This window comes from Lipomyces doorenjongii, assembly GCF_038497915.1.
Source record: "Lipomyces doorenjongii strain NRRL Y-27504 unplaced genomic scaffold V1508scaffold_157, whole genome shotgun sequence".
NCBI classification, from domain to species: Eukaryota; Fungi; Ascomycota; class Lipomycetes; order Lipomycetales; family Lipomycetaceae; genus Lipomyces; species Lipomyces doorenjongii.
The window spans coordinates 1-18,006 of NW_027118224.1; the positions used below are offsets into that span (position 1 = coordinate 1).

At 46.4% G+C, this 18,006-nt stretch overlaps 11 protein-coding genes across 11 annotated transcripts; 4 read left to right on the forward strand and 7 right to left on the reverse strand.

Moving 5' to 3' along the window:
- Positions 1 to 148: 148 nt before the first annotated feature.
- V1508DRAFT_362202 (uncharacterized protein) lies at positions 149 to 1,532 on the reverse strand (the record flags this gene model as incomplete). Its single annotated transcript, XM_066937221.1, has 2 exons — positions 149 to 1,309; positions 1,365 to 1,532. The coding sequence occupies 2 exons, from the start codon at positions 1,530 to 1,532 to the stop codon at positions 149 to 151; spliced, it is 1,329 nt and encodes a 442-aa protein (XP_066792231.1).
- Positions 1,533 to 2,433: 901 nt separating this feature from the next.
- On the reverse strand, positions 2,434 to 3,384 carry V1508DRAFT_362197 (methyltransferase TYW3-domain-containing protein; the record flags this gene model as incomplete). The annotated part of the gene is made up of 2 exons (XM_066937220.1): positions 2,434 to 2,871; positions 2,923 to 3,384. The coding sequence occupies 2 exons, from the start codon at positions 3,382 to 3,384 to the stop codon at positions 2,434 to 2,436; spliced, it is 900 nt and encodes a 299-aa protein (XP_066792232.1).
- A 127-nt stretch (positions 3,385 to 3,511) lies between these two features.
- V1508DRAFT_428415 (uncharacterized protein) lies at positions 3,512 to 5,322 on the forward strand. The gene is made up of 3 exons (XM_066941791.1): positions 3,512 to 3,969; positions 4,029 to 4,514; positions 4,565 to 5,322. Exons 1-3 carry the CDS (start codon positions 3,637 to 3,639, stop codon positions 5,240 to 5,242), a joined length of 1,497 nt encoding a protein of 498 aa, XP_066792233.1. The 5' UTR covers positions 3,512 to 3,636; the 3' UTR covers positions 5,243 to 5,322.
- Positions 5,234 to 6,774, reverse strand: V1508DRAFT_428417 (uncharacterized protein). The gene is made up of 2 exons (XM_066941792.1): positions 6,194 to 6,774; positions 5,234 to 6,149 (listed from the first exon to the last, which is right to left on the reverse strand). The coding sequence occupies exons 1-2, from the start codon at positions 6,682 to 6,684 to the stop codon at positions 5,276 to 5,278; spliced, it is 1,365 nt and encodes a 454-aa protein (XP_066792234.1). The 5' UTR covers positions 6,685 to 6,774; the 3' UTR covers positions 5,234 to 5,275.
- A 150-nt stretch (positions 6,775 to 6,924) lies between these two features.
- Positions 6,925 to 8,229, forward strand: V1508DRAFT_428418 (uncharacterized protein). Its single transcript, XM_066941793.1, has one exon. The coding sequence runs from the start codon at positions 7,172 to 7,174 to the stop codon at positions 8,012 to 8,014; it is 843 nt and encodes a 280-aa protein (XP_066792235.1). The 5' UTR covers positions 6,925 to 7,171; the 3' UTR covers positions 8,015 to 8,229.
- V1508DRAFT_428419 (uncharacterized protein) lies at positions 8,136 to 10,786 on the reverse strand. Its single transcript, XM_066941794.1, has 5 exons — positions 10,119 to 10,786; positions 9,948 to 10,069; positions 8,891 to 9,897; positions 8,742 to 8,838; positions 8,136 to 8,687 (listed from the first exon to the last, which is right to left on the reverse strand). The coding sequence occupies exons 1-5, from the start codon at positions 10,650 to 10,652 to the stop codon at positions 8,384 to 8,386; spliced, it is 2,064 nt and encodes a 687-aa protein (XP_066792236.1). The 5' UTR covers positions 10,653 to 10,786; the 3' UTR covers positions 8,136 to 8,383.
- Positions 10,787 to 10,986: 200 nt separating this feature from the next.
- Positions 10,987 to 12,993, reverse strand: V1508DRAFT_428423 (uncharacterized protein). Its single transcript, XM_066941795.1, has 2 exons — positions 12,117 to 12,993; positions 10,987 to 12,066 (listed from the first exon to the last, which is right to left on the reverse strand). The coding sequence occupies exons 1-2, from the start codon at positions 12,935 to 12,937 to the stop codon at positions 11,034 to 11,036; spliced, it is 1,854 nt and encodes a 617-aa protein (XP_066792237.1). The 5' UTR covers positions 12,938 to 12,993; the 3' UTR covers positions 10,987 to 11,033.
- Positions 12,994 to 13,067: 74 nt separating this feature from the next.
- V1508DRAFT_68293 (4A/4B type thioredoxin-like protein) lies at positions 13,068 to 14,203 on the forward strand. Its single transcript, XM_066943009.1, has 7 exons — positions 13,068 to 13,245; positions 13,297 to 13,322; positions 13,377 to 13,417; positions 13,497 to 13,607; positions 13,659 to 13,715; positions 13,770 to 13,902; positions 13,966 to 14,203. Exons 1-7 carry the CDS (start codon positions 13,208 to 13,210, stop codon positions 13,989 to 13,991), a joined length of 432 nt encoding a protein of 143 aa, XP_066792238.1. The 5' UTR covers positions 13,068 to 13,207; the 3' UTR covers positions 13,992 to 14,203.
- Positions 13,959 to 15,460, forward strand: V1508DRAFT_393765 (uncharacterized protein). The gene has a single exon (XM_066937977.1). It carries the CDS (start codon positions 14,415 to 14,417, stop codon positions 15,276 to 15,278), a length of 864 nt encoding a protein of 287 aa, XP_066792239.1. The 5' UTR covers positions 13,959 to 14,414; the 3' UTR covers positions 15,279 to 15,460.
- On the reverse strand, positions 15,347 to 16,250 carry V1508DRAFT_68451 (uncharacterized protein). Its single transcript, XM_066943010.1, has 3 exons — positions 15,931 to 16,250; positions 15,661 to 15,872; positions 15,347 to 15,611 (listed from the first exon to the last, which is right to left on the reverse strand). Exons 1-3 carry the CDS (start codon positions 16,196 to 16,198, stop codon positions 15,429 to 15,431), a joined length of 663 nt encoding a protein of 220 aa, XP_066792240.1. The 5' UTR covers positions 16,199 to 16,250; the 3' UTR covers positions 15,347 to 15,428.
- A 103-nt stretch (positions 16,251 to 16,353) lies between these two features.
- On the reverse strand, positions 16,354 to 17,306 carry V1508DRAFT_407158 (uncharacterized protein; the record flags this gene model as incomplete). Its single annotated transcript, XM_066938835.1, has 4 exons — positions 16,354 to 16,452; positions 16,509 to 16,775; positions 16,834 to 17,094; positions 17,145 to 17,306. The coding sequence occupies 4 exons, from the start codon at positions 17,304 to 17,306 to the stop codon at positions 16,354 to 16,356; spliced, it is 789 nt and encodes a 262-aa protein (XP_066792241.1).
- Positions 17,307 to 18,006: the final 700 nt, after the last annotated feature.

Sequence of the window (18,006 nt, forward strand, 5' to 3'; positions counted from 1 at the left end):
AAAATAGCGAATATTATTCGCAGTGGTTGGGACTTGCGAATAACGAATACGAATAATGCCGATTACTGCGAATATTCGTATTCGGAGCAGCCCTAAATACAGAGCGTTCAAGATAAATACACAGCCGCCTTAAGAACCTTCAAGAATGTCACTTGCCAGCAGTGATAAACACACGCTCCAATACTTCCTTCCATTTAGTCAAGAATTTCTTACCTATAGGTTCGTGACCGGTGTGGTGAGATGTGCCGGGTAAGCTAAGATATTGGACTCCAGTCGTAGCTAGGTCAATAGTAGAGAATGATCCAGATGAATTATTAGCAGCGCCTTCCGTCGCTGCACTGCAGCCATCAGTTTTCTTTGCACAACCTCCCGCTTTTGTATTATCGATTGATGTAGCAACAAACCTGGCCTTGTTCGCAATGACTGCCAGAGAATCTATGGTTTCTTGCTGTTTCAGAGAACGTTCAGCCTGCAATCTCAGATTTTCAGTAAATCCAGAAGATATCAAAGGACCAGAAGTATGGTACGTGTTTGCATTTCGTCTATTATGCCCAGATCTACCGCAGCACTGTTTCGGCTCTACATGTAAGCATGGAGCCAGGCGTTGAAGTCTAGGTTGTTCATAGTCAATATTCTCCTGAAAGCGATCAAAACCTGTAGACTGTGATTGAAATATAGAGTCTTCATCAAAAACATTCAATACACTGACCATTCCTCCTGGACGCATTCTTGTAATAAATGATGTGAAGAATTGTCTACGCTCTTCGTCGGGATCTGCAAGGTCCATTGCATTCCGGCGCTGAGATGGCAGGTGACCATTATGTAAATCATCATTTAAATCGACCTCGACATTGCTTTCAGAAGCAGCGGGTAATATGTTATTGGTTGATCCGTACGAGGCGCCATTCATTCTTGCGGGTGTCCTCGTGGTTGAAGGGGCCTGATGGATAGCAGTATCGCGGCCCGTTATCTCCTTCCACCAACCTTGAAGTCCGGTAGTTGCTGAGTCACTCATTGAATTTCGACGACGTCGATAAGTACAATCACCGTCATGTGAGTAGTCAACAGTCTGCATAGCCAGTTTCTTAGCTTTTGAACGTTTGGACATAGAGGTGCTCAAGTATCGAACCAAGTCTTCCACTGCTGACTTCAGTGATGATGAGCCGCTGTAGGCAGAAATAGGTTCAATTGTCAGCGCCGCTGGAAAGTAAGATGCCAATGCTGATGCCGCAAATGTATTTGCACTAGAAGCCATCTGCTGCGTACCGAGGGCAGAACCGGTCGAATATTTAATGTTGCTAGTCACAGTCTGCAGACGAAGGAGTTAACTCTGCCTGAGCCCCATCTTTCCGCAGAATACTAACGTGTTTGGCCGAGTTAACTAGATCCACAAGTTCAACATCTTCAATAATATCCTCTTGGCAATCATTGCTATCAGAACTCAGTCTGGGACGCAAGCTCTGCGAAGGACATTGCAGATCAGTGCAGGATATATGTGAGAGAGATGCACTGAATCTAGCAGAAGTATCCATTTAAGGCACTAAGGTCAAGAGCTTATATGAGGGGGTCTTGTATGGTGTGTAATCTCTATCAGTGACTATACCCAACAGTTGCTAAATTGTTCTAAAGCGGTTTCGATTCGGACTGATCCACCCCGCTTTAGAATATGGGCTAAATAGAGGTCAGGTCTGTTGCCATTGAACTTTAATTAATCCGTTTTATTTGGAGAATCATGGGGCTTAAAATAACCATTCCTCTTTGGGACTAGAGTATATAACGAATATCGTACTCAGGGTTATTGTTGTCTCAACCTGGTCCCTGATCTCCAGTCGCACAAGCAGGTTCTTATTCAATCCGATGTCACTAAGCTGTTGATCTAATGAAGTTTTAGGTAACTCCGTTGTGGTATGATACAGTTACTGGCATGTGGGTACGAAATTCGTAATCCATGCTAGTCCCAAAGAGGAATGGTTGCTTTAAGCCTCATGATGCTCCTTTTATATTCACCACGTTGCCCCTAAGAACTGGTCATTCGATTTGCTTGCGGATCCCGAAGAACTCTCACTGAACGGCGATTGATGATTGTTATATATTAATTCTCGTAGGTCAATACCATCAAAAATGGTACACGGAGTCTAGCTCCGTAAGTAATTATACCTTCTAAAATACAATATACACAATTATTACTCAGCCTGTGAATTATGGCGCGAGGAAACCCCTACATGCTTGTCCTGATCAAAAGCTCTGATAGCTCTTTAAGGGAAGCGCGTCGGCATCAGGCATGTCGGCTAGACGATCTCCTTGACATTTGGCTTCAAGAAAATTGTAGCCAAGAGCCGGATGGACGCTGAAAGTAGAATGAGACTGCCTTGACGACCGGGCCCGACAGACATCCGATTCGCTCGGACGGCATGAAGAACTCGAACGTCATTGCTAGGCAGATTCAGGCTCGATACCGTTTTCAACCGCTTCCATACTCGTTGCTACAGTCTTGCCTAAAATATCACGTTGCCTGCGTAAGCCTTCCTCTCTTTTCCGTATCCTTCTCGCCTCTTTGGTTTCCACCCGCTCTTCCACATCACCCAGGTTGAAACTCTTTTTGACACCTTCAAAAAATCTGTCGGCTCTTCGCCTGTTCTCGATAAATCTCTCAATGGACATTTGCATGAGGGTCTTCAGGTAATTGTCGTCGACTAGCGGAACCACGCTATCTCCAGCTGTGGATAAATATCCAACAGGCGCGTCAATTCGGAGCGAGCATCGTACCGCTAGAATATTCCCATTATACCCGGATTCCCGGAATCCAGCGGCGAGTGCAATTCCCAACAGCTTGTTCGCTATTTCTAAATTCGCGCATAGAACGTGAAGGATCTTCATTGAGGTTAGCAATAAAACTAAAAATTGAGTCGACATGCCTTATACCATTGGTTCAAACTTGAAATGAACATATCTTCTACTGCAAAAATCGTCATTTTTTACAGAGTCGTCTGTTGCAATATGCATGCCATTAAATAGTAAATCACTCCACGACCCAGTCTCGATGGCCCCAATTGGCTCATCATGGCTAACATATATCCACCTTCCACCGCCTCCTTTCCCACCAACGCTGCCACCCCTCGCATCAATAGTAGCATCTCCACCTTCATTATCTACTAACTTGGTACTCTTGCCGGTCCGTATACCCTCAACATAAATGGCGACCCGCCCCGCACACGAAGATGTGGTAACCAGCAACGGATGCGAATTGATCAAATTCAAGAGCGGTAAAATCTGTTCGTCGGGACCACCCTTCGGACTAGAGTCTCGTAGAGGCGACGTCAATTCTTTCAATATATGCGCCTTCTTTGCAATGAAAGTTGCTGGTGGACCTACTACCGGTGGCATGCTTATGCCAATTCCTCTGTGAGTGTTATCGGTGGAGATGATGAACATTCGTGAATCATCGTCGAAAATTTTGGCGATGAATCCCGGCCGCAGAATATGCGGCGTTAGTCTGTACGCGGTTGGAATAGCACGAACATATGGTTCGCTATAGTGTGATGTGCATCTTCACCTATTAAGATCGTCAAACTACAAATTTGACACTTAATTTTTGAGACGACGACATATTAATAGCTTGTATGCTTGTATCGACGAATGGATCTCCTCGATTACATCTTAGCCCACCCATTATTCCCAGCACGTCGTCTCCCATCCCTCTTCGCAGACTTCCGACGCCTGAAAGATTCCAACCCAGATGGCTATGAGGCGAATATAGCAGCATGGCAGAAAGCGCTAACACAAGCTGTACGTGAAGGTGGTCCTAGGTACTGGAAAGGCGGTGTAAAGAGTGTTGATGATCAGGCAGCCAGTAATGCCGGCGGCGCGGATGGTATTGATGATGTTTTGATCATTCACTCCGGCCGGAAACTACAAGACAGTTTGACTTCGCGGGAGTGGGGAAAACCGTTGGGTCTGAGCGCTGTTATTGTAAGTGGCTCTTTTGATCAGACGCGAAGCTAAAACAAGCTAACAAGGGCACATCTAAGGAGGAACAAGTCGCAAAGCGAGCGTTTGTTCCCGTCGACACGTTTCTAAACGAGAAGTTTAGTCTATACAAGGATTCCAATTGGCAGATAATAAAGTATAGTACTTCAATGCTAGGCTGGATGTTCAGGGATTCCTTCATACACGAGTATTATCAGAGCATAATGTCATGGCGAAGAGATGGAGAGCTACCAAAGATTGACTTCGTGATTCTGGAAAATTTGGAGGAAGCTGGAAAGATATTACTTTCGCGTGTCAAGAGAGCGAGAAAGGTGGGTATGTCTGTGTCGTCGGAGAAGTTTGACGCAGTGTTTACTTTGGCTATGCTGAAGGATCTGTACTGCAATGATCCTTTTGGCGTGGCAGATGCAGGTGGCGTTGATCTAGACAAAATGGCGAGCAACACGCCATCACTCTCCGACTTCGACTTTAGAATACTTATTAGATACCTAACACGCGATTCACAGCAGGCAATAGTTGATGGAAATGTGAGTCCCATTTTAGCCATCTGGGCTAATAAAAGGCTAATGATTTACAGATCATTAAATTCAAAGAAACGTCAGAGATCCTGACACTCATAACGGAGGAAGACAGGACAGTTGCTGAATTGCGGCACATGATTATGATTCTCAGCAAACGCATCGCATCACAACACCTGCAGGCAATTACCAGCCGGCGAAAAGCCGGAGAATTCGTGTCAGAGAGACCTAGCACAGATCATTTGCGCTCCCTGGCGCGGAATGAGCTGAAGAAAGCAAAATTAGCCGAATCGATTGTGCAAAAATCTATGGAGTACAAGTTGCAAATGGAGACGTTGCTGGAAAATATTGAAAACGCACATAGTAACCTAGAGATAAGTAAGATTATGGAAAGCAGTCTGCCGGTGCTTGAGCAGTTAAATATGCGGATTGGAGGAATTGACAAGGTCTCGGACATAGTTGACAGGTTACGGGAACAGAGGGAAGAGACGGAGGGGATTGGTCGCGCTTTAGGTGAAGTCTCGGCTGGCGAGGTGGATGACGATGAGATTGTGCATGAATTTGATCGGATGTTACAGGAAGAGACTAGGAAGGCAGACAAGACAAAGCTGGAAAAACCGGTCGTATCAGGAGACGATCTCGCCGTGCTACTCTCAAAGGCGAGCCTGGAGGAGGTGCCGTCATTAGAACCGATGCGGAAAGCTTCTACGAAACAGGCATTTACAGAGGGATTGTAAATTCCTTTAGATTACATAATGTACATGACCTATTTACATGATTGCATCTGATGAAACGGGCGGAGTGATTAACGTGTCGGTTAAAACGTCGCAGCCATAGTCCGTCCTCTCTTCTGTCATACCACTAATCTTCTTATCTATGCTATCTAATTTCTGTACTTCTTCTGGTCCCGAATCCTGTCGTTCGTGTTGACTCTGCACGTTGAATTCAACGGTCCTAGACGTTCCCCGTTGCCGTTCAGGATTTAACTTCTTCTGAACATTCTTCTTCGCCCGGGCTATCAAATCGTCAAAGTCATTCGAGTGGGTTTTGCCCCATGCAGCCAGATCATTTGTTGACACCTTCTGAATCGCATACTTTGCTAAATTCGATTCCCAGTCATTCAGATCTCTCAATAGTTGTTTCTTGGTCTTTGGATTATTCGAGTCAGCATTCGCATTCCACAAACTAACCCACTCGGTATGTCGCTGTTGCAATTGCACTCGAGTGCCATATGCAGGCAAACCCAACTCGACTAACTTGCTCCGTAGTTTCGAGTCATTAAACAAATCATACTGTAACTTTGGAAGTCTTTGTAATGGCTTCTTCGTTATTTTACTTAGCGGTTGACTTTGGAGAGTTCTTATGGGGCCATTCGATTTTGACGACGCTGACTGGTTGGCTTGCTTGGCCTCCTGTTCTTTAAAGCAGTCGTCAAGATGGATCTGGACTTCTTGTGGTGTCATTTCGACATTGCATACGGGACATGGGACCAGACCGTCAGGATTGCCATCATCATCAAGAACTATAAAACTGGAATCCCCCTTGGAGCTCGCCGAGGAACGCACGTCCGGTTTCTTGCCATGGTCAAATGGAGCCGCTTCGTCTTCGCTTTCATCGCCGATGTCAAGCTTTACTTCATACGACCTATACAGATGTTAGATCGAACATCAATTATATATGGCACATACACTTTCCGACTCCCTCTCCTTGCTGCCCGTCGCGACGAGCTTTCGCCAGACTCAGGACTCAGGCTAGTCGACTGTTCCTCATCCACATTGTCTCGCCTCCGTTTCCGGCCCCTTCTCTCTGATGATGAGACGCACTCGGATGCTGTCGAAACAACAGGAACAGTAATCATGAGCGGCTCCTCCTTCGCAGTCGTCATGATTGCCGCTCGAGCATTTTCGAACCACTCTACCAAATCCTCAACGACCTGGTTCCTCCGCAATCGGATTTCCAACACGGGGGCCCGACAAATGGGACAGCATGCTGCTTCAGACGTCGGCGTAGAGGCGATGCATTTCCGAATACAAAGCGAGCAAAATGTGTGCGCGCACTCTGTCATAAACGGCGACTTGAAGAAGTCCTTGCATATCCGACATCGTAGAGAGGAGTCTAGCATTAACAGACTCGGCAGACGCGTGCCGTTCCAGTCTGAGGGATCAGATATCTCGTCCATGATCGTGCTGGTGTGTTGCGAGGAGCGAGGCGAGGAGAGCTGCAGGTACAACGCGTTGCGCGCGTTGGGTGTCAGACTGAGCCCTAGCTTATTCAGGCAGACTCCACAGCCCTAAAGGCTGAATCGGTACAAGATAGAGCCCTTGCCCTGGTACACCACGTGCCCCGGTGTGTGGATGCTGCCGAAGAGGGCCAAATAAATACCAAGTCCCCAAATTTATATGCCATACCCGACTGAACGGGTCAACTTCCAATAGTGTAAATAGAGGTGGTTGATTTCTGACTCATGTCTTGGGGTACGCAAGTAGTCGCTTGACACCGCAGCTCATCTCTTTCCTTCGTTTCGTTTTCTAATTAGTTTCCTGCTACCTGTCGTTGTTGTCGTCGTTGTGCATTTTGTTCGATTGGACCCACAGCGTGGCTTATTATCGCATATATAGGACCTTCGTCTCAGACTTTATTGTTCTCGGCACTTACTCGCATCCTCGATGTCGACGACCAGTACACCAGCGGCCTCTTCGCCGCCGCCGTCTCCGTCTCCGAAATCAGAGACGCCAAGCAAACATCTCCTCATCCGCCGGTATGTTCCAACGGACCACACATCAGCAGTGAAGCTCGTAGCCGAGGGCTACGCCCAGCGCCGTAGCCTCGCGAATAGCCGCATCTTTCGACACCCGTACTTCTATACGGTCCTGCTGCCTCTGCTCGCCATCGTGTTCGCTCAGTACGACATCAAGGAAAATCTCGGCACAGTAATCCTTCTTACGTCGGGAATCATCATGGCAGTAATGTCGCTTGTCGGTCGGATAACTGATCCGCTGCTCGACGTGGCGCGGGATATCACGAGGGGAGACTTCCTCGAAAATGCGGACTACGCTTTCGTGGCAATATATGGCGAGGAGTTAATTGGTGTCTGCTCGATGCAGTATGTTGAGCTTGCGGATCATAGTGCGAAAGATCCTCTGAACGTCGCGAACGTTGTCTCGCCGTCGACTGGAAAGCGAAAGTCAAAGATTGCTTCGCGGAATGAGAAGCAGCATGCGATTCTGTCCTCCTGGGCAGTGCTTAGACGGTATAGAAATGTCGGCATGGGATCAGATTTGTTGGGGTACATTTTGCAAGTTGCCTCCCAGGATAGGGCGGATAGTTTGCTGGTACAGTGCAGCTCATTGGAGAGTCGAGCACGCAAAACATTGAAATCTCGGGGATTCAGCATCGTCAGCGTGACCCCGTTGCCAGGAAACCTTGGTCGTCTGGGAATTAAGACGGAGACGTGGTCTATCAATCCTATTGAATGGGTTGGAGAGCATCCTGATCAGGCGAAGGACTAGCGGCGTTTCATTGGTAGGGAATAGTCAAAATATTGTATTTTAGAATGAAAAGTTTCTGGGTTAGCATGGAACGTGCTCGTGGTTTGGAAAATTTGTAAATATCGCGATGTACAACAGAGCGTGGCTGTATACTTGTTAGTGTTTCTGTGCTGTTTTATGGTTCACGATGACCTAGTAATATTTAATCATGCAATCATGTTTAGTTATAACATAAACAGAATCGTCGCAAATGTAATCCCAAAAAGTCTTTAAATGGTACAAACTATCTCAGCGAAAATAAATCTTGTCGCTGGCACGATGATCAAACTCAAACACTTTGTATATAGCCAAACTGATGTTGTAATGTTAATCTATCTCCGAACCTTTACGTTAAATCTGGGTCATGTCCCGTCCAAACATGCCTCGCGTAAGCCAATCCATGAACAAAAGCGCTCTAGTTCTGAAACTGACACTCTGCGCGAAATAGACTGATCTCCAAAGGTACATAGCAACCAAGCCCCCGACGAAAGAATATCCATTGATGTCAAACACTGCGGCGTTGCCAACATACGCCAAGCTGCCCAGATGGTGGTACTCGAAGGGTCTGTAAACCAGATCGTCAACGTCGCCGCTAATGGTCATCGCGAGCGTCTCAGCTCGGGCAAGATTGGTCAACTTGCGACCAATATATTGACTGGCAAATCGTTAGTTAGTACCCCCTAATTCAATCTTATCTGAGATTGGTTACCCCTGCTGATGAGCTCTCTGTGCAGTCGCCGGAAGCGACGTCATCTTGCCGTCAATGTCTTGTAGGAGATGAGTGAGCTCATCGAAATCAAGAGTGCCTTTACAATTTAGTAATTAGAAACGCGGCGACAGTAGTCATATAATGCGTACCAGACTTGTTGGTGTCATATTCGGTGAACAGATGGTCGACTCGCTTTAGGTGTTCCCCAGCCTGCGGGAAACGCCGCTTAATGTTCATCGCGATATCTCTCCACTGCTGAAAAGTGAGGGAGCAATCCTCGACAGGCTTGTTCGACTTGATTGCATACGATCTCAAAAACTCGACAATATGCTCGGTAATATTTGTTCTGACAGTCGAGCAATCTCCGATAGCGTAGACCTCGCCGAGCGGAGCACCGATGACTCGCAGGTGCGTATCCGTCTCTATGGCGCGCCGATTCTTCTGGGATTCCAGTGAAGCCACTATATCCTTAGAGATCTCGCACTGAGCCACTCCAGTAGACCACAAACATAAGCCATAAGGAAGCTCCTTCGTGTGAATCACTCCTTCTTGGTCCTTCTGGGTGAAAACGACGCGATCTTCTAGTACCTCGGAAACGCGCGCGTTGGTCAAGACGTCAATCGAATCCTTCTTGAAACGCTCTTGCGCATAAGTGCTAATTTTCTCATCATAAGTATTGAGTATATGTCCCTGAGATTGGACAATGTGAACAGAGACTAAGTTTCGCAAGACCTTGGGGTACACCATTGTCAAATCCTCGTTCAGCAGATCGTAAAGCTCGGCAGCGAACTCGACGCCTGTTGGACCACCACCGCAAACGACGAAACTCAACAATCGATTACGTTCTGCCTCCGTAGTACCAGGAAGACAAGCGAGCTCGAGGTTTCTAACAACTTTCCTGCGAATCTTTCGTGCATCCTCAATTGTCTTCAAGAAGTTGCAATGCTCAAGACCTTCGACACCGTGCGTGTTGGATTGGGAACCGACAGCGACGACAAGCTTATCGTAAGGCACGTAGAAGCGGAGTTCTCCTCCGGACGGGTTTGACTGACAAACTTCGATAAGTCGTTCAGAAAACACGACCTTTTCGGCGGAGGCTTCAAGATAATGACCATGGACTTTGGCAACAATGCGGCGGATAGGTTCGACAAGCGATCTAGACATGATGAGGTATAGTTCGTTCAGATTAATCACCGCTGCACAAACCTAAATTCAAGAGTACCGACGGTAGCTGACGGTAGCATCGGAGTAAACAAGAAATGATTTTGAGGAGAAATCACGGTGATGTGGTAGTCGTTCGGGTTAATGTTTTTAAGAACAGCGACGGCCTATCACTAGTCAGATGAGAGAATTGACGCTAAACGAAGAGAAACATACACCCCATCCGGATCCAAGGATCACTAGATGTGGCTTGGTCAGGCAGAGCTTTCCGATTGCAGAGTCCTCATCGTCGAGATATCGCTCCAGAATAGGGAGGTTCTTAGGCCCACCGACTCGGGGATGTAGAGCAAGCTCGGATAGCTCGATATCTTCAGCATCGTCGAGTTCCTTATAAGTTGTTGCATCATAAATAAAGAAACCGCCAATGAGGACAGTGATGGTGGTGACTCCAGCGCCAACACAGGCGAACAGGATATACGCCAATCGCATGAACCGTCGCTTGGAAGATTGCGGCGGAGCGATTCCTGCGACAGTAGTCCCACCTCTGACGAGCAGTGTTGAACAAGCATTGGCAGCGGCCGTGGAGCCGCGGACTTCTGCAAGTCGCCGAGAAGCAGTCGGGACTAGCGGCAATTTCGGGTGGAAGTTGCGGAAAGTAGACAGTAGCCGAGGAGCGGGCGGACGCAAGCTAGGCTGAGGACGCGCCGATAGCAGCCGCAAGGAGCGGGAGATAGGGGTGCGCATGGCCATGGGAATTGTATAAGCCTAATAAATATGACGAGGAGGAATTGGACGAGGAATCTACAGGAGCATTTCAGGGATGGATGGCGATAAAAGAAAAGGATTGGGCTGTGAGGCGCACCTATCCCTCCCTGACTCTCATCGAGAGGTTCCGGACGGGAGCGTGGCAACAGCACTCAGGGGCTACAATTTTGGGTACAGTACCTTTCCGCCGCTGTGAACGCACGCCTACGTCATTGAGCCTCGGGGAGGGCCACAAGCCCAAAACTGTAGCCGATACCGCCGGTTGTGCCGAGCTGTCGCCTCCGTAGCGGCCCCAGGTACCACCAATTAACACTAATATATGCATAATATATTTTGTCTAAGTTACTTCTAGTACAATGGCAATAACTACGACTCAGGCAGCTCGTGGTCCGCCCACTTCTGCCTCCGTCGTCTTGTCTCGTCCAACAGTTTCGTCATCGCAGTGGTCTGTTTGAACTGGGGCTGACTGGGATCAATCGCAAACTCATGATGATCATACAGTGCGCTGAATCGGGTGTCCTTGACGTCAATGTTGAAGTCATCCAGTGGCTCGCTCGCGTTGCCCTTTTTGCGCAAGTTCTTGTTCTTTTTCTGCTTCTCGGCTTTGACGATGTCACGCATGTCAAAGTGCTTCAGGTTGCTATTCTCATCCTCGCCCATCATCAACAGCTCCAACTCAGCCTTTTTCCTCTCCTCCTCAGTCCTCTCCTCCTTAGATTTCTTCACTCCCTTCTTGCCTCTCGACTGCTTGGAGCTGTCCTCCTTGAAGACGCCATCCAACATACTCTTATCCTCAGTGCCAGTCTTGTTCCTGTGTTGGTCCAGCCTCTGTTTCCTGCGTTCCTTCTCTTTGCGTTTATACTTCTCGATCGTCGTCTCTGCGTCCGATTCGTTGGACTCTGCGTCCGCTGACAATCCCGGAGTGAATGTAATTTCCATATCCACATCCTCCTTCGAATCAAACCCTGTATTATTCTGACTTTCCAGCAGCAGGGATCGATATTTCTCGCGTAGTTTATCCTTGTCTTTCAGCTCGTCGCCGACCGCTTCGTCATCCACCTCACTGTCACTCGACGCTAGGTACGCCTTGAAGTCCATTTCTTCTATTTCTCTCCGACTGAATGCCCTTCGCGCAAATTGTAGTCGTTCATTTGGCGTCTCGTCCCACGTCAGTTTGACTTTCGAATGCTGCAGCGCGTCAGTGACGAATTCGTTAGGTCGATAAACTGCCGGGACCTTCGTGCACACTTCCTTAGGCTTCTCGTCGAATTCCATATCTTCTGGCACATAGCGTAGGTCGAAAAAATTTGCTGTAGCTTCATATTCTGTGCCATCACAGCCATCATAGATCTTTCGGGCAGTAACAACGCTGTCACATTTGACAATCGCGTAGTAGTACCTGTTTGGATTAGCGCATGTCAATCACCTTTGCCAATTATGTCAACTCGCCTCAGACGTTGGAGTTGATATCTCCGCAGCTTGGAGCTATCAAACTCCTCGCCCGAATCTTCCCTCACTATAGTCTTCCCGTTAACTTCCCCCTCTTCGCCTTCTTCCTCGCCTCCATCATTCACCGATCCATTCTTTTGGAATATCTCCCTTGGAGGACCCTCAAGCTCTTCACGCGCCATTTGCTCCTTGCCAAACTCACTCATGTATATCATAATTGACAGAATTTTCCCACTCGCAGCTACAAAACTACTAAATGCAACCATCAGGTCCTCTGCGCGGACATTATCCCAGTCCATATTGACAACTGCAAACGTCGACGTCTCGTCGCCACGAGGAATCACCTCGTCCTGAATCAGCGGCGCAACAACGTCTTCGTCCTCATCAACCTCCTCCTCCGTATCCTCCTCGTCAGATGACAACGTAATCAGACCCTCACCGCGAGCAGGATCATACCTTTTCCCAAATAGTGACCCTTCCTCATCGTCCTCGTCCTCCTTGCGGTCCTCCCCCTCCTCATTATCTTCGAGACTGTGATCATGATCATCATGCAGCCGATAATACCTCTTCAACTCTTTCTCAGCCGCATCACTCTCAAGCTTACGACCATAACGATCAACAACTCGCCGCTGTCTGAATTCCGAGTCAGTCGAAAGTTTCGATTTGAAGCGACGATCGAGGACAATCTTGCTATCTTTCTTCTTGGGAGGAGCGAAGCGGGGATCGGAATGCACAATTGCAAACCGGGGATCCGTAGTAACGGGTTTCTTGGATTGCTCGGGCAATCCCACATTTGAAGACTTCCGTTTAGCCATCTTCATGCTCAATGCGATTGAAGTTTGTCAATAAGGCAGCGAAACAGAAATTCTGAATTTTTTTAGGGCCGGCTGGACATTTCGAACGTTGGGAGTTTACAGGTTTTCCCGGCGGGTAACTCCGGGTAAGAACTTTCTTGTGTTTGGGGAAATTATCAATTATCCAAGCTTTTAGATAGACATCCGTATCCTGTTTTACATAATACAGCACGCTCCACTTGTTATTTTCACTACAGTCTATTAGACGATATCTGGTATTTTTATATTAAGTTCAAAATGGGCAGTGTCTTCTTGCCGCATCTCAAGACTGGATGGTGAGTAGATTGCAGTTGACCCACGGATGTCGCTATACTAATATTTCGTAGGCACGTTGATCAGGCCATCATGACAGGTGCTGTAAACTTTTATTCTCAATGGTGGTTGATTTTAACATTCATGCATCCAGAGGAAGAGAGGTTGGTAGTTATTCGCTTTGGCCGTGATTGGGTATGTATTCATGGGCCTGCACTATAACGACCTTTACGAGCTCTGGTTTTCGTGCTGACATTTGCTCGACCGGATGTAGGACGAGCAATGTATGCGAATGGACGAACTATTATACCGCGTTGCTGACCGAGTGAAGAACTTCGCCGTGATCTACGTCTGCGATATTGACGAAGTCCCAGATTTTAACAAGGTGGGAGAATGTTGGTGCACAGCCGTGGAATGTGAAACTAACGAAGTCTAGATGTATGAGCTTTATGATCCGTGTACTGTGATGTTTTTTTTCAGGAATAAACACATGGTGAGCTTGTCCCATTGTTGCTTTTGTCTTCTGCCACATACTGAAGTGATTTAGATGTGCGATTTCGGTACAGGAAACAACAATAAGCTCAATTGGGTTCTTGAAGACAAACAGGAGCTGATCGATATCATTGAGACCATATACAAAGGTGCTAAGAAAGGCCGCGGTCTTGTTATCAGTCCAAAGGGTGCGTATTTTTGTGATTTTTGTGTCGTATTTTGGTTCGGAGGCAGAAATTAACTGACTTAAGATTATTCTACAAAATATCGATATTAGAAGCGGAATACATTTTAGTAGGTCTGCTCCTGAATCAAATATACACGAGGATATCGAGAAACCTTACGAGTCTGGCGTTGTAGCGGCGTAATATATAAATGCATAAGAAATTAATTTAATTATTCTCATGATCGCCGAAGAGATACCATCTATATAAATAACTGATTGGAGAACATATTGGTAGTTCGCTAGTTGTTGACACAACCGTCAATATTGATTGTGATGACAGCTTGTTGCAATTTGGACTGCACTGGCGTGGTCCTACGCTTTTGAACATCAGAACCCAATGAAAGTCTCAAATTCGTCAAGAATTGGATCAAGCTTCTAATCATCGCCTCTTTTGGGAGCGTAATAAACTGCAAGTATTCCATTCCCTACGACAACTGAATCTCTCGAAATTAGTGGCATTAAAATTTGGCCAAGATGGTATCACTAGCTCACGCTTCATCTAACGGGAAGGCAATTGCGCTTTATCTCCGTATGCTCTTCGGTATCTTCGCAACAGTGATCGGTATCACCAATCTTCTTATGGACTCTGGAATACTTGGAAGTAAACGCTTTTCATCAAATCCTCATCATCGCACAAGATCACATTTTACAACAGCCACTGTGGCGTCAGCATATTTTGGACTTGTTAATGCGGCCAACACGCGCGACCCATCAGAGCCAGGATATGGTCCCCCGCTTATTTTTTTGGTAGAGAATACGACTATATCAATCGCGTTAACAGGTGGACATCCCGACCTGGGAATCGGCCAAAGTTTGGATAGTTTCTCGGAATTGTCGTTAGTGTCGCCGGATGAATACCAGGACAAAAAGTTGAGTTTCCATGAATATGGCGGGCTCATAATCCCTTATGCACCAACCATCATGAGTTTTAAAAATAGTTCTGTGCGTATTATGAACTCTGACTCTCCTGACAGTGGTGAGATAGTGATAGCGACGCCCGAGACAGAGTTATCACAGGTATTTGAGCTGACTAGCGCTGCTGTTCTGTTAATGCCAGAAAAATACCGCTGCATGATCCTTAACTCTGAACCATTCTCGGCGTGGGACACAGTCATGCTGGCGTGGACAATGAGAAACTCTAGACGGAGACTAGCAGAGTATTTGCACGAGATTGAGCATATCCTAAATCTACCTCATGATGATTCTCGCAAAAGCCATGTGTTTGATGGGTTGCTTCTACTGGCGAATAATGATATTGAGTTGAGATTAGATGAGTCGACGCTGGATCTGAAACGTGCTGTGATTGCATCGAGGAAGATTAGAACTGTGTGTGTCTGAGTTACTGATGTTGGTGTTTCTGATTGTGTATTTGTATCCTTGGATCTGTCTGATAGCCAACCTGTGATGATAATTGATATATGCTTTGCGTTTCTTAAGCCTAGTGCGCATATACTTTTCATATAATAATGGTGAATAAATATGATACTTTCAGTGACTATTCTCTATGTACATCACATCCGTCTGCGCTCTCAATTTTAGGGTCTTCAAGTACTTGACACAGTCGTCCCGAGTCTTGTCAGGGAACTCAAACTGCCACTCAATAACTTTATGGAGACACTCAGCAATCTGCGGTCCCTTCTGCAATTCCATGATATTCATTACTTCCTTGCCCTATAGACAAATTAATAGCCTGTTATTATGACATTGCAATCATACTCACACCAAGTATAGGCTTCAGCTGCCATGCGTTGGCTAAATCATTGTCAATAATGAATTTTGCCAATTTCAAGTACCGCTCGATGGCAGCACTAACAGGGCCATGCACAAGCGCGAAATACTGCGTTTCCTTGCCGAGCTGCTTCTCGATATCTGAAGCCAACGAGCAAAGTAGAACTACTCGCCAGTACCGGCCAGCTTGCCTTACAAATAACCCTAAGAATACGTCATCAATTTGCGTTGTCCTTGATATCATGCGTTCATAGTTGCTTACCGGCATCTTTTCGTGTCCACTCGGGCAAGCGGACAAAATTAGCAGCCTCCGTCGCAGATTTTACGATGCCAGAGATTGTTGTACCCAGAGAAGACGGCAACTTAAGCGAATCCCGGACGATCAAAAATGAAGTCTCGAACTTTTGGCTCACTTGAATGCCATGCCAGGGTTGTAGTGCGACGTATAAGTACACGAGCTTTAAAATGTACGGGTCCTGCAGGTCGCATTGTGTTAAAATCGGCTTATCTGATGTCAAAAGACGTTGCATTATAAATCTGAGATTGGCAAATTCGGTGGACGACCCGACCTCGGATGGCTTAACGCCATAATTCAGAGGAGTAAAAATTGTCTCATATAATTTTGCAATTCCAATTAATTTCATAGATGCAGATGGATTCGGCCCTACGTCGTTCATTAGCGGAACTACTGTCCAGTGCACTGAATACTATCGCTCCTACCGTTCAACATTTTGTCCAATTCCGAGCCGATTCTCTCCTTACTAATCTTTTGCTGTAAAGCTTCCTACACTCACAGTCAACACATTACCATAGCGTAACTACCAAAAATCCAAAGAATACCCTTATAGTATCATGTTGCATAGCCGCAATAGCCTCATCCTCAATATGAAATCCAAACCTGCTTGCAAATCGGATCAACCGCAATACACGAAGTGGATCATCGTGAAATGTGTCGAAGGCAGGCAATGGCGTACGGATAACTCCATTTTTCAAATCTTCCAATCCTTTGCTGGTGAAATCTTCTACCTGTTGAGTTTGGAGATTATAGAAGAGGGCATTAATTGTGGCGTCTCGTCTAAGCGCATCCTCTTCAGCTGTACCAAACTTCTGTTTATACCAGATTAGCAAATAATCTCTAATCTAGTCACATTAACGGTATCTGTACCATGTCCGGAATCCGACTAGACTCTGTGTAGGTTTCGGTTCGCAGATTCACAAAATCAATGTCAATCCCATGTAGCTTTGTAGTGGTTGTCTCCAAATGCTTCGATTTCTCCGGATTCATTTCGATCTTATGTATTCCCTGCATCATTTTGTCATATTTTTGAGGGTGACGCGCAATAAAACTCTGGAGCTTTTTCGCGAAGTCGTAACCGGTCATTCGGTTAATACCGACGTCTAGGTCATGGCTGTGTTGGCCTAATAACTAAATACTATTATTGGCCATGTCACTCCAAATATATTTGTGGTATATACCTTATCCCGAACCCATCCACCTGTGAATCGTAAAACCAAATCTTCTTTCCGGTCCGACTCTCTTGCATCAATGTCGGTGCAAGCCTCCACCAATAAATCTCTAATTTGCCGCTCCTTCTCGTCAAGAACCATCCTCGACAACTTCAGCGGAAATTTCGGCATCACGTATGAAGCAAATCGCCTTTCGCTCGGATCCTGCGACGGCCTTGCCAACCGACGCTCTGCTGAAGGTTTGGGCCTGTCTGTTTTGGATGGTAGAAGCCGCTTATTGGAATATAAGGATCTGAATCGAGAGAAATGTTTAATAATTTCCCCGGATTGACTCAGTTCCCCGTTTGGATACGAGGCGTAATATCCAATTAGTGCTTTATGTGCGCCGAACTGTTGAACGCGCGAAGTCGTGAATGAACTGTCTGATGACCGCTGTGAAAACGCCGGCACTGAAATGGTATGGCGGAAAAGCCCTCTTCTCACCAAACACATGCAAATGAACGTTTAATTTGTTTTACTTCATATAACTTATGTAGACAGTCTCGCACTTCAATTACTGTCGAATCCCGATGTCTAGCCCAGTGTCGTCTGCAGAGTAGACCAGAACCGCGTGAATGGTACTAGACCCACTTGTAGGAAATCTTAAGGCGTGTTATATATCAATAATCTAGGGGTTCAGGGTAGAAGTCATGTCCTATGTGCCCCTCCAGCTTTGTAACGGCAAAAGTAGCAGACGTAAGTCTGAATAATACCACCACGACCACTTCAAATAGAAAATTAGAGATCGGCACGGATACACGGATATGGATATATCCATGGATATCCGTCGTGGATATGGATATGGATAGAGATATGTGGATATGGATATGGA

Bases quoted from the DNA above. Each gene is read 5' to 3' on its own strand.
- V1508DRAFT_428415 (XM_066941791.1), top strand. From the start codon at position 3,637: ATGGATCTCCTCGATTACATCTTAGCCCACCCATTATTCCCAGCACGT. The intron at 3,970-4,028 runs GTAAGTGGCTCT...GGCACATCTAAG, and splicing joins TGGGTCTGAGCGCTGTTATT to GAGGAACAAGTCGCAAAGCG. The intron at 4,515-4,564 runs GTGAGTCCCATT...AATGATTTACAG, and splicing joins AGGCAATAGTTGATGGAAAT to ATCATTAAATTCAAAGAAAC.
- V1508DRAFT_428417 (XM_066941792.1), bottom strand. From the start codon at position 6,684: ATGGACGAGATATCTGATCCCTCAGACTGGAACGGCACGCGTCTGCCG. The intron at 6,150-6,193 runs GTATGTGCCATA...ACATCTGTATAG, and splicing joins AGGAGAGGGAGTCGGAAAGT to GTCGTATGAAGTAAAGCTTG.
- V1508DRAFT_428418 (XM_066941793.1), top strand. From the start codon at position 7,172: ATGTCGACGACCAGTACACCAGCGGCCTCTTCGCCGCCGCCGTCTCCG.
- V1508DRAFT_428419 (XM_066941794.1), bottom strand. From the start codon at position 10,652: ATGGCCATGCGCACCCCTATCTCCCGCTCCTTGCGGCTGCTATCGGCG. The intron at 9,898-9,947 runs GTTTGTGCAGCG...CATCATGTCTAG, and splicing joins GTCGGTACTCTTGAATTTAG to ATCGCTTGTCGAACCTATCC. The intron at 8,839-8,890 runs GTACGCATTATA...TAAATTGTAAAG, and splicing joins ATATGACACCAACAAGTCTG to GCACTCTTGATTTCGATGAG.
- V1508DRAFT_428423 (XM_066941795.1), bottom strand. From the start codon at position 12,937: ATGAAGATGGCTAAACGGAAGTCTTCAAATGTGGGATTGCCCGAGCAA. The intron at 12,067-12,116 runs GCGAGTTGACAT...TAATCCAAACAG, and splicing joins TATCAACTCCAACGTCTGAG to GTACTACTACGCGATTGTCA.
- V1508DRAFT_68293 (XM_066943009.1), top strand. From the start codon at position 13,208: ATGGGCAGTGTCTTCTTGCCGCATCTCAAGACTGGATG. The intron at 13,246-13,296 runs GTGAGTAGATTG...AATATTTCGTAG, and splicing joins CCGCATCTCAAGACTGGATG to GCACGTTGATCAGGCCATCA. The intron at 13,323-13,376 runs GTGCTGTAAACT...TCATGCATCCAG, and splicing joins TGATCAGGCCATCATGACAG to AGGAAGAGAGGTTGGTAGTT.
- V1508DRAFT_393765 (XM_066937977.1), top strand. From the start codon at position 14,415: ATGGTATCACTAGCTCACGCTTCATCTAACGGGAAGGCAATTGCGCTT.
- V1508DRAFT_68451 (XM_066943010.1), bottom strand. From the start codon at position 16,198: ATGCAACGTCTTTTGACATCAGATAAGCCGATTTTAACACAATGCGAC. The intron at 15,873-15,930 runs GTAAGCAACTAT...ACGTATTCTTAG, and splicing joins GTGGACACGAAAAGATGCCG to GGTTATTTGTAAGGCAAGCT. The intron at 15,612-15,660 runs GTGAGTATGATT...ATTTGTCTATAG, and splicing joins AGCTGAAGCCTATACTTGGT to GGCAAGGAAGTAATGAATAT.